The sequence below is a fragment of the Ricinus communis genome, chromosome 5 (assembly GCF_019578655.1).
Source record: "Ricinus communis isolate WT05 ecotype wild-type chromosome 5, ASM1957865v1, whole genome shotgun sequence".
Lineage (NCBI taxonomy): Eukaryota > Viridiplantae > Streptophyta > Magnoliopsida > Malpighiales > Euphorbiaceae > Ricinus > Ricinus communis.
In genome coordinates, this window is record NC_063260.1 from 21,601,482 (window position 1) to 21,613,079 (window position 11,598).

Here is an 11,598-nt window from a genome sequence, read left to right on the forward strand (position 1 = left end):
GCCACACTCAAAAGGATTCAGATATTTCCAAATGGAGCCGAGAGCTGTTCATTCTATCATGCTCATGCTGTAAACTCAAGGCAGGAGAAATCCTCAAGCTAAGACCGTATAGAGGCACCTTGCCATGAGAGGTCTTTCTGCTCTTTTGGATTCTTATAGCCGAGTTAACCCTTTTGAATCATAGAAGAACAGATCGTGCAAACAAATAGCTCATAGCCAATGGATCGAGAAGAAGAGATGAAAAATTTAGAAAGCCATGAGAAGAGAAAGGAATATTATGTTCATAGATGAAAGAAAAACTTGCTTACTTCATTACTTCTCGACTTCTCTTTATATATAGAAGCCTAAATACAAGAAGACAGAAAAGATAAGGTGAGAATCTTATCTTTGACACATGTCTTCCTTAGAAGAAAAGATGAGATTTTTCACTTACAGAAGGATAAGTCCTATCTAATAATATATTGACATCTCACATGCATATTAAGACGATAAGTCTTAATAATACACTTACATATCACATACAGAAAAGCAGGAAATAATACACCTAATAAGACGAAAAAGATGAAATTGAAATCTCATCTTTTTCTTACATCTTGAATTATTTGAGGAGGGAGATAGTCTTTATGGCCAGCTCACGAACCACTATCATTGCCAGCTCACAAACCACTGTCATTACCATCATCATCCATAGGTTAAGAATCTTGCATAATGGCATCCTTTTGTTCAGTGGTTAGATTCGGGTCATCTAGTGGGGTTGGTAGTATAGGATAAGTGGCATGTTCAATAATGGAATGCTCAGTCCATAGATGTCCATTGTAAGTGCAGACAAGTGGCGTAGAAACATTAGTCCTTCCTAAATCATTTCTTAGTTGTAGAGTGAGTTTTAAATCCCTTCTTATTGTTGGAGGGGCAAGATGTAAAGGCATTTCAATCGTTCTCCAATAATGACAGATGTTTTGGGTTGCATAAGTATCTTCTGAGAGCGGAAGGTAAGGCCTGTGAAGAATATAAATGGCATGATATCCTGAAGCCTTGAAGTTATTGTCTGTGAACAATTTATTTTCATGAATGATTTTGAGGATATCCTTTTTCCATTGGTATGGGGTTTTGAACCAAGTGAGGTATTTCCATGGATATGTTCCTGCATTTGTCTCAATATTGAAGAAGTATAAGAGATCCATGACTGGTATTTCTATAGCATGATAACAAACTGTGGAAAGACACCATAGAAATCATAATTCACTTTCAATTTGTGGATGGGTAGGAGAAAGGTGATAAATTAAGCACCAAGGGTAATCTGGATAAAAGAAATTGGATTAGATGGGTGGCAAGAAAGTTTGTTGGATAGTTGCCAAATAATGAAACAACATATTTTTGGCAAAATCGTTGACCTGTCTTGTTGTGAGATTTGTGGGAAGGTCTGGTGGTGAGGGAGGTTGTAGAGGATTTTTTGAGGACGAAGAGGCCATGAAGATTATAGGAAGATTAACTGTTGAGGTAAGGAGGACAATAGGTTGGTGTTTTGGTTGTGGCTTTGACAGTCTGGATAAGAAATCTGGGATGAGATTTCTCGTCCCTTTTATATGCTGAACTTCAAAATCATATATGCTAAACCATGATTTTAACCTCAATAATTGAGGTTCTGGTAAGGTCTTTTGGTTGGATTCAAGGATTTTTGAAAATGAAGAATTATCCATCCGAACCAGGAAGCGTTGACCAATCAGGAAAAACTCAAACTTTTTTATCCCGTATTTGACTACCAAGATCTCTTTGTAAGTTGAGTGGTAATGCTTTTCTGATGGAGAAAATTGTCCTGATGCATAACCACACAGTTGTTCCTTGTTGTTGAGATTTTCAAGGAGAATGGCCCCCCACGCATGATCAGATGCGTCCGTCTGAAGGATAAGATTTCCTGTAGATGGAATGGTGAAGGGTGGAGGATTGTGAGCCAATTCTTTTAGTCTCTGGACAGCTGTAGTCTGTTCTGTTCCCCAAGGATGAGGGTCCTTTTTAAGCATTTTGGAAAGATGGCATGTGTAACTGGACAGGTGTGGTATGGCTTCCCTGACATAGTTGAGTATTCCAAGAAATTGTTGTATTTGCTTTACAGAGAGATTCTCATCTGAAAAGTAATCAAGCTCTTTTGTCAAGTGTGGACCGTACGTGTATTAGCCGTCTTTGAAATGCATGCCAAGAAACTCTATCTCTTGCTAGCCAATAATACTCTTTTTCTCTGACAGCATGATTCCATACTTTTGGATGATAGCAAGGATTGTTTCAGGAGTTGATGATGTTCCTCAGCTGTCTCCGAGAATAGGAGAATGTCATCAATGTAGATAAGGGAGGAGTAAAGGATAGGCCCAAAGATTTCTATCATTGTTTTTTGAAACTGTGAAGGAGCTGTTTTGAGCCTAAAAGGCATGACTGTCCATTGATATTGGGCGTTTGGGATACAAAAGGTTGTTTTGTATCTTTCTGAGAGATGGATACTCAATTGCCAAAATCCAGCCTTGAGGTCAAATTTTGAATAGAACTGGGCCTTTTGAATGTGGACTTTTAGGTTCGAAATTCGAGGGAGAGGAAATTTGTTGTCTTGCAAAAAAATGATTTAGAGGCTTGTAATCAATAACAAGTCTCTTTTTCCCCCTTAACTTCTCAGATCTTTTTTCTACATAAAAGGCTTGACAGACCCATTGTGAGGTTGTGGGCTCAATGAGGCCCTGTTGTAGCAGAGTCAAGCATTCTGATCTGGCAAGGGCTAGATCTGTAGGAGACATTCCTAGATGGGTGGCTTTTGTTGGGTTGATATCTTCATTGAGCTTGAAAGGGAGGCTGATATAGAACTGGGGATTTTTCCACAAGGGAAGAGGGTGTTGAAAATGTGAATGGGATTCTGGACAAAAAAGAAAGAATTTTTCTTTATATTGTAGGAATGGTGGTTCTGTATCTGCTATAGTGAACAGATTAGAGGTATCTGTGTATGGACGAAATTGCCTCTTGAACTTTATTCCATTGGGAAGAATTTGGAGCCTTTGAGCTTGATGATAAACATCAAACTCTATTAAGAGGTCTTTGTTTGGGAGATCTGAGCCAATGATGTGCGTTCATACCACGCAATCAGGAAAAAACTGTATCCCAATTTTTTGCTTTGTGATCAGGGTGGTCTTGAAAGTTTGACAATTTGCTGCTCTAAAAAACTGAATATGAGATTTCCAGTATTGAGATGGAAGGACTTCGGGATTCATCATGCTTCTTTGAACTCCAGTGTCAAAGAAAGCTATAACTAGAACAGGTTTTGCATACTTTGAAGGCAAGACTTGTATAGGAACATAAGGAACTGAAGAAATTTTGGTAGCAAGCTGAGATAACTCAGGAAGTGGATATGGAAAGAAAGGGTATTGTATCACATTTGTCAGAATGTCCTTCTCTTCTTTTGGGGAGAGACTAATCATCAGAATTGGAATCTCACTATATATATATATATAAAAGATCAACAACTTAAATTTTCACAAATATATGCATCACAAAAAGAAAAAAGAAAATTAAAAACCAAACAAGTAAAGATTACTAAACATGAATTCTTCACGATCAAACATCAAATTAAATATTGATATTACTTTTTCAAATAGCAGCCCTGCCTAACTCAAAAGATTTAAAAGCAAGCAAAATGAGAAAGAAAAGTTGGAAAAGAATTAGAAATGCAAAGTTAATACATGTAACATGTGATGTAATCATAAAATTAATATTATTCTTCTAGAAACAAACATGATGAGATTCAATATCAAAATGCATGCATGGGATGACTCATTGCATTAATCACCGACTTCTTGTCCAACTTTGCTCTATTATATTATTTCCCGGCCACTTTTGGTTCCAACACAAGCACGCCTCTTGGTACCATTAAATCCACTGAATATGCTGTAGTCCAGAGTCAGTAGACTGCAGGAAGATTTCATGTTCAACTTTCATGAACAGCAATCTAATATTCCTTCTTCTTCTTCTTCTTTTTTTTTTCTTTTCTTTTTCCTTTTAGACATAAGTGTTAAATCTTGTAAGAAAAGAAGAAAAGCTTGGTCTCCCATCAAAGTAGTCATGATCATGATGATGAAACTATAATACCCAAAAGCCATCAGAGTTCATTTTAGCTTTGTTCTTGCTGAATTTTCAAAGATGATATCCCCCACACCACAGGACAGTCATAGTTCAGTTGGGAAGCAAAATGATTGCTACAATTCAAGTTAGCATTAGTCCCCACATGTTGACTTGGACTGCCATCAAATTATGCAATGGTTTCTAAAACAAAGGGCCAAAAAGCCCATGGATTACTTGAGGAGTGTACGAGAATCCTACGGGATGCCATAATAAGCAGTACGACTGCCAGTAGTAAAATAGTTTTAGAAGAAGAGGGAGACTGATATTCTTTCACAATTTTAGACCTTTTAATTTTATTCTTTTCAATCCATTTCAGCGCTCGAATTTAATTTCTTACTTGGATTTAAGCTAATATTTGGACTCGACTCTTGCCACAGAATTAGTCATCCAAAGTAAGCAATTATCATATCAACAATTTTAATTTATGAGCTTTTCTGTGATCATTGTAAATCATGTTCATACACGAGCATTAAATCTTTCATCACAGTACATAATTTTGTAGCTGGCGTGGAATACCTTGTATTACAATGGGGTTGGAGAAACTTGAAGAGAAAATTCTGACCCCTTGAATGATGATTGAGAGATTACAAGAATATATATATATACATACATGACTTGCTGCTTTTTATAGATCAGTACTGGTACAAACACAGGAAGAACCACGCCTGCACACGATTGATTTTGAGTCATGGTCCTCACTTATTCCAGAGCTGTCACTTGTCATTGATTTAAGATGATCTCTTATGATTTTAAACCTCAAATCTTCAGTATTGTTACTCTCATTGGCGATCACATCAGGTACGAACCTAGTTCCTTCTAGCATACCCACCACTTCAGACATTGTTGGTCTTACAGAGGGTGTATCATTTGTGCATAAGAGAGCCACTTTGATCATCCTTTCTGCTTCTGCCTTATTAAACTCTGATCCCAACTTCTCATCCACTAGCTCCATTAGGTTCCCACATTTCTGCAATTGGCAGGCCTGCAATGGAAAGGATATGTGTGCTTGATCAGTTTTTAAGAAATCTTTGTTTGATGTATAAGTAGAATTTGTAGATTACCCAATCTAGAAGACAAGTAAACTTGGACTCTGGTCCGCGATTCATATTATTCCTCCCACTAACGATTTCCAATGCCACAATGCCAAAACTGTAAACATCTGCTTTGTAGGTCAAATATCCCCATAATGCATATTCTGGTGCTATGTATCCTCTGTATGTATATATAAAAAAGAAACCATGTGATAGTAAATGTTAAACCCAAAGATTAGACACTTTAACTAATACAGCATGACAATATGCGTTGAACGCTCTCTGCAAGAAAAAAGAATGGCTTACATGGTTCCAGCAATTCTGGTGCTGATGTGGGTTTTGTCTTTTTCATCCAGTTTAGCCAACCCAAAGTCAGATATTTTTGGGTTTAAATTCTTATCCAGGAGAATATTGGTGCCTTTGATGTCTCTGTGAACAATTCTGAGGCTTGATTCTTCATGCAGAAAAGCTAAACCTCTAGCTACCCCAACACAGATCTTGTGCCTTGTTTGCCAGTCCAATTTCAATTGTTTGTCTGCTGCGCCTATGAAATTATTCAAAGAAAAAATGATATTAGTAATCTACAATTTTTTAACTTAAAACTACATTTCATTGTATATGATACAAGATTTGACTTACCGAATAAAGCACGAGCAAGGCTGTTGTTTTCCATATATTCATACACTAACAATAGTTGATCTTCTTCTATACAACAACCATGAAGCTTAACAAGATTTGGATGCTGTAAACATGAAATCATGCCTATTTCATTCAAAAACTCACGATTTCCCTGACTTGATTTAGATGACAGCTGCTTAACAGCAATCCCAGTACCATCAGCCAAGGAGCCCTGCATAACAGTCAAAAGTGCTAACTAATTAAGTAAAATGTTTTAAGGGTAATTATGGTCGTATAGGATGAATAATGAACTTAGGAAACTGCAAATACCTTGTAAACAGGTCCAAATCCTCCTTCTCCAATTTTGTTTGAAGAATCAAAATTGTCAGTGGCGTCTTTAATTTGCTTTAAGGTAAAAGAAGCAATTTGGATTTCTAGTCCTTCAAGGTCTACCCAGAGGAACACAAAGAAGCATGAGTTAAAAATTTGCGACGCACAACTATCCAAGATTTAGACAACATCCTTAATTATGCATACCTCTGTTTTAATCATATTGTTATACGAAGAAAAGAAAAAAGAAGGATGATGTTCTCAGATGCTAAAAGTTTCTATTATGCCAAGTAATAGAGTTGTTGCAGAACATATTGTTAGGAGCACAGAGAGCATTTGGTTCTATTTTAACAAAGTATGATCAGATATATTTGGAATAGCTCAAACCTTTATGCCTCTTGTTCTTCACTTTCGAATGGTGTCTCCACCAAATGACACCCAGTGTTGAGAATATCAAACATGATACTATCACCCCAATGACAATCGGTGCAACTTTTGTTTTCCTGCCTCCAGTGCGAGGTCTAAAGTCTGCCCAAATGAACCATTAAACGTTTTAAGACTAATGCTTTCAAACGCTTATGGAATGCGGTCATTCGCGATTCACTTGAAGATCGGAATACAAATGTTGATGATAATTTTAATAGTACCACAGATTTGAAAGAATCACTTACTGAGGTTCACAGCGGAAATAGCTGATATCAGGGGGCCATACATACCAATTCTGGGAATCCTAGTGGTACCTTTGCCAGCCCAATAGAAGCGGATTTCCAAGATACTTTTTGAAACATTAACAGCATATGTAATTTTGGTTGGAGTAAGAACACCTGAGGCGTTAGTTTTTATATTGAAATCCTTCTCCACTAGAATATCCTGCAATATACAGTTAAGAAAAACCATTTTAAGGAAAAAGGACTTGTGTAGAACCCTGAGCAAGCTAGTGTGTCATATCATATGCCTAAAAACATGTTACTGATGACCTTACCTGAATATAGATGTCAAAGATGCGCCTCCCAAGGCTGTTATAATGTTTTTCATTTGTGAATAGGATCTCAGCAAAGTATAGGGTGATATTATAACTTCCATTCACTAAACAATATCGATAATAAGTAAGAGAAAGAGGAGACAGCCGAGCTGTCCTGTACAATCCACTAAGGTTTGATGATGATGAAATTATAATGTTGGAGGCTAAGTTCCGATCATCACTGTCACCCATAAAATCCCCAGTGCTACTAAATCCCCAGTTGTTTCTGTGTTGATAAAATCGTGCAGCACCGCCACTATCTTCTCCATCTCCTTCATATGTATTTCTATTTACCATTTCATTACTTCCACCGCAATTTATGTATACAGAATGCCAATCTTCCAAGAGATGTTAAAGCATAATTTAGAGAGGAACTTGTGAGATACACAGATTTACAAATAAAATACTTACATTCATTACATATGAAATCCTCCATGCATGCCCCACCTCTAATTTAAGTCAAGAAAAGAACAGATTAACAAATTACCATCATGAAAAGAATGATTGATTCAGTTGAGTAGAGCATCATATTAATGTAGTTCCTAATAGAACTAATAGGAGCAAGAAAAAGTTGATAATAAAATAAAGCAACTCACAGGTCATTTCTCATGGAAGAACTTCGGTACAAGTTTAGATTCATCCCTCTGGTAGAATAACAGAAGGAAAAAAATCATAGAAAATGTTGATCCTCAAAAGGTGCATAGAGACATGTACCTATTTTCAATTACAGAAAATAGAGATTGACCTTGTCTGCTGACAAGCAGGGTTTGCAGGGCTCTGTCTTGTGAAATTATTATAGGAAAGATCCCTGCAATGGAAAACAAATAAAAGAAAGAAAAATAAGGGTGGAAAGATGATAGAATATTAAGGTAGACGTATTTATATTCCTCAAACAAAAAGAACAAAAAAAAAAATTAAGCATCTAAGTTGCAAGAAACGTACACATCCGTTTCTTTCCTGAAGAGTGGAATGTCTCCATTGAGCAGATTGTGACTTAGAAACCTGTCCGAAGACACATCCAATCAGTGAGCTAGGCGTAAGGAAGTTCCATACTATATAAAATCTAGAATTTTGGTTGTGTAACTTACAGAAATAACAGGTGTTTATTATCAATTGAGTTGGGAGGCTTCCCTCTCAAGTTATTATAGCTGAGATCCCTGCCCAAAACCAAAGATAGGAATCTGTTATATTTCCGTCTTGAAAAATTCTTTAACTTGATGTTATACCAAGTGGCATTTTAGTTTCTTCCATCACCTATATTTTTTGTTTAAGTTGCAACCATATAATATAAAAGTACTATTCAGTTGTTATATGGGGACACATGAAGTCTGAAACTTCTGTTATTAGTTTTTCAGTAATGCAGCTTTTCCAAAGAAAAGCACAAATGACATACAAATTCGTAAACACTATTATGTAGGCAACTTACAGGGTGAGCAGGTTATTCATTCCCCAGATGTATGGGGGGATTTCTCCAGAAATATTGCAGTTCCTCAAGACTCTGAAAGTTCAATAATAATCATGTCACCTACCATATCCGTATAGTAAATAATCGAACCTTGATCATTGCAGAAAATACGGACTGAACGTACAGTCGTTTAAGATTTGTCATGCTACTCAGATTAGGAAAGGCCTGCGTTGCTCCCTTTATGTCACTAATCCTCCTACATAAATAAAAAATTTCAGTAAGAAAGCTTATACAAGAAAAAGTTCGAGGGAAGGAAGGGGAGCAGGAGCTTGAATTGATCTGAGCACTATTAAGGTAACCATCTTTCAGGTGGCATTGCACAAAATAAATTTACAATGTACTTCAATTCTTTTACACTCACAAATCGGTTAAATTTTCCAAAAGAGAGATTGATGATGGAATGGGTCCTCTCAGTCCACTGGCTTGCAGTTCTCTAAACAAAAACAAATAGAAATTTTCAATAACCCGAACAGAATGATGTTTCCTTTGTAACCACTAAAGGGAGCAGGATCTCACAGTCTCTGGAGCTGACGCCAGCTGCCAATGAAATCAGGTATGCTCCCGTTGAAGTTGTTGTCACTTATCCTGCTGCAATATGTTTTTGAATTGTATATGATTCACACTTTATGTTAGCTTTTGGATATTCTAATTTCATTTTCATTATAAAAAGCTTACAAATCAGTCAGGTTTTTCAGCTCAGCAAGTTGCATTGGTAAATTGCCGCTCAAATTATTGGAACATAGTATCCTGAAAATGGTAAATCATCATGACTCTTGAAAAAATACTTTAAGAGGAAAAAGAAATTAAAGAAGTAAGTGTCAATAAAATTCCTTACAAGCTGTTCAAGTTAACCAACTTTCCCAGCTCCTGAGGGACCAGTCCAGAAAATTGGTTAGCTTCAAGGTTCCTAGTAAGAAATACGCTATTGAGCATGTGTTGCAATTCAATAAAGAGAAATATGCCTGTGGAAGAGACTAAGAAGAAAGAATTGCAGATGTGCTCCAATTCACAAAATATCATTTTCTCCTTTTATTTTTCTGTAAATTGCCCCCATTAACCAGTTCTCAATATTTAGAATATAATCATCGATGTCCAGACAATTATGCATAATTTAAATTTTAGAACTTACAAGTATGTAAGACTGGTGAAGTCCTCCAAATAGGTAGGAATAGTCCCCGATAACCGGTTTACCAAAACCGAGCTGCACAGATGGTGTTTAGTCAATTCAATAGGATGCATTTGCAAATTCACTTCACTCAGAAGTGGAGATAAACAAGAACTGAATCATAGCTTACATGAACTTCAGTTGCATCGAAGTCCATTCTTGCGGAATGGAACCAGTAAGATAATTGTAAGCAAAATCTCTGCATGCCATAAAAACATGAATTTGAAACACCTCAACAAGCCACAGACAAATATAGAATCCAACATAACAGAAGAGCAAAATATGTTCATATGATCATATCCATGTTATTTATAAATCAGTGAAATAAAAGACAAGTTCAGTCCTGGAACTTTCCTCAATTATTTGAATTTCAAATTTGACTATCGTGGTAGTCTATTGACTTTATTCCTAAAAACAAGAAGCACACAGAAACTAGGAAATCTACAAGTACGCTAACATACATGCTTTCAAGGTTGGGAAGCTGGATGAGTTGAGGTGGAAGTACTCCTGGAAGACTGAAGTTCTTGATCTCCCTGAAATTCAAGCCAAACATATAAGTAACTTTTTAGCACAAAGTTAAAGCAAAATCTGGAATTCAGACTACTGGACCATACAGAGTACCATTCTAAACTCAAGCCGAGTACTTGTTGTGAAGTCAATGGCCCCATGAAAAACAAGGGTTAATTACAAACTTCTTAGGTTTGCCTTAGTCAAAGTTTAGTCTCTGCTGGTTCAAAATTAACCCTTTTGTCATTAAAGTTTGTTAACGTCTCCACATACTTTTTTCATGACATTTGAAATTTGACCAATTTTGATGAATGAAATGTTAACCTAGTTGTAGTTTAAATCCTGACGTTTAATGTTGTAGAAAACTTTAATCCCATTAAAAAAAGAAAATCAGAAACTTTTCATCAATATAGTGTAAGGACTAAAAATGTTAGTTTTGGAAAAACAGGGATCAAAGTCCTACCACCAATGAGAGCAAAGATCAGAGCAAGCTGTTTGTGTAGTTTATGCAAGCAATCATTGGAATTGTGAATTCAGTTGTGCTGAATGTAATTGGAAACTTACAGTAATAGAATGTGGCAAGTGTTGTTCAAGAATTGGCAGTTACATGTTATGTTTCTCCGGCCGCCTATTGATTGATCCACTTCACTTCCACATGCATCATCACCACTGAAACTCCACCCACTGGCTCCCATTTTCTGGGTTATCTGATTCAGTGCTTCCACTATACACACACACAATACTAACACTTTAGAACCCATATGATTATTGATAAACCCCAAACCAAAAAAAGAAAGAAAGAAAGAAAGAAACAGACCCTCATCTTCAGGCAGAGTAACAGCAGCAATTCTTTGTCTTCCAAAGCAACTCAAGGCAAGAAGTGATATAAGGAAATATTTTGGCAAGTATAACATCATTCTAATCCTAAAATGTTTATTACCTAACACCATATACTTATCCCATATGTGTAAGACCATTCCAGTCAAATGGCTTTGCTTAATTGCCTGACTTGCTTTAGGCGTAAAATGCATCCAATCACTTCGGAATTCAGATTCATTTTTGAGACATGTAAATCGATGTTTTTGGGATTGTTCATACAATTTTCAAACACCATGTTTGACTTGAATTACTTGGAGTTTTACCTTGTGGGACAGAGCAGGATTTAGAAATTAGTCACTAGTCAAAAATATATATTTACATATTAATTATAAATATTTTTATTTAATAATAAAAATTTAACTTTATTTTTATTTTTATTTAAGAGAGTTATAAGTATAAATTTGAATAGTAATAAATTAAGTGTATATAT

The 11,598-nt window shown here is 36.1% G+C and overlaps 2 protein-coding genes across 3 annotated transcripts; both read right to left on the minus strand.

Moving 5' to 3' along the window:
* Positions 1-1,316: 1,316 nt before the first annotated feature.
* Positions 1,317-2,018, minus strand: LOC125370028. The gene has a single exon (XM_048373601.1). It carries the CDS (start codon positions 2,016-2,018, stop codon positions 1,317-1,319), a length of 702 nt encoding a protein of 233 aa, XP_048229558.1.
* Positions 2,019-4,531: 2,513 nt separating this feature from the next.
* LOC107260733 (probable LRR receptor-like serine/threonine-protein kinase RFK1) lies at positions 4,532-11,392 on the minus strand. 2 transcript variants are annotated; one of them, XM_015721188.3, is made up of 24 exons: positions 11,107-11,392; positions 10,854-11,013; positions 10,244-10,315; positions 9,913-9,981; positions 9,747-9,818; positions 9,453-9,524; positions 9,293-9,364; positions 9,134-9,205; positions 8,979-9,050; positions 8,742-8,813; positions 8,579-8,650; positions 8,241-8,309; positions 8,095-8,154; positions 7,898-7,960; positions 7,749-7,796; positions 7,564-7,601; positions 7,114-7,490; positions 6,803-7,001; positions 6,519-6,659; positions 6,132-6,250; positions 5,823-6,033; positions 5,490-5,727; positions 5,214-5,364; positions 4,532-5,134 (listed from the first exon to the last, which is right to left on the minus strand). In XM_015721188.3, the coding sequence occupies exons 1-24, from the start codon at positions 11,318-11,320 to the stop codon at positions 4,778-4,780; spliced, it is 3,090 nt and encodes a 1,029-aa protein (XP_015576674.3). In that variant the 5' UTR covers positions 11,321-11,392; the 3' UTR covers positions 4,532-4,777. The 2 variants fall into 2 exon arrangements, with proteins under 2 accessions (XP_015576674.3, XP_048230031.1); XM_048374074.1 differs by having other exon boundaries at positions 9,453-9,484; positions 11,107-11,391.
* Positions 11,393-11,598: the final 206 nt, after the last annotated feature.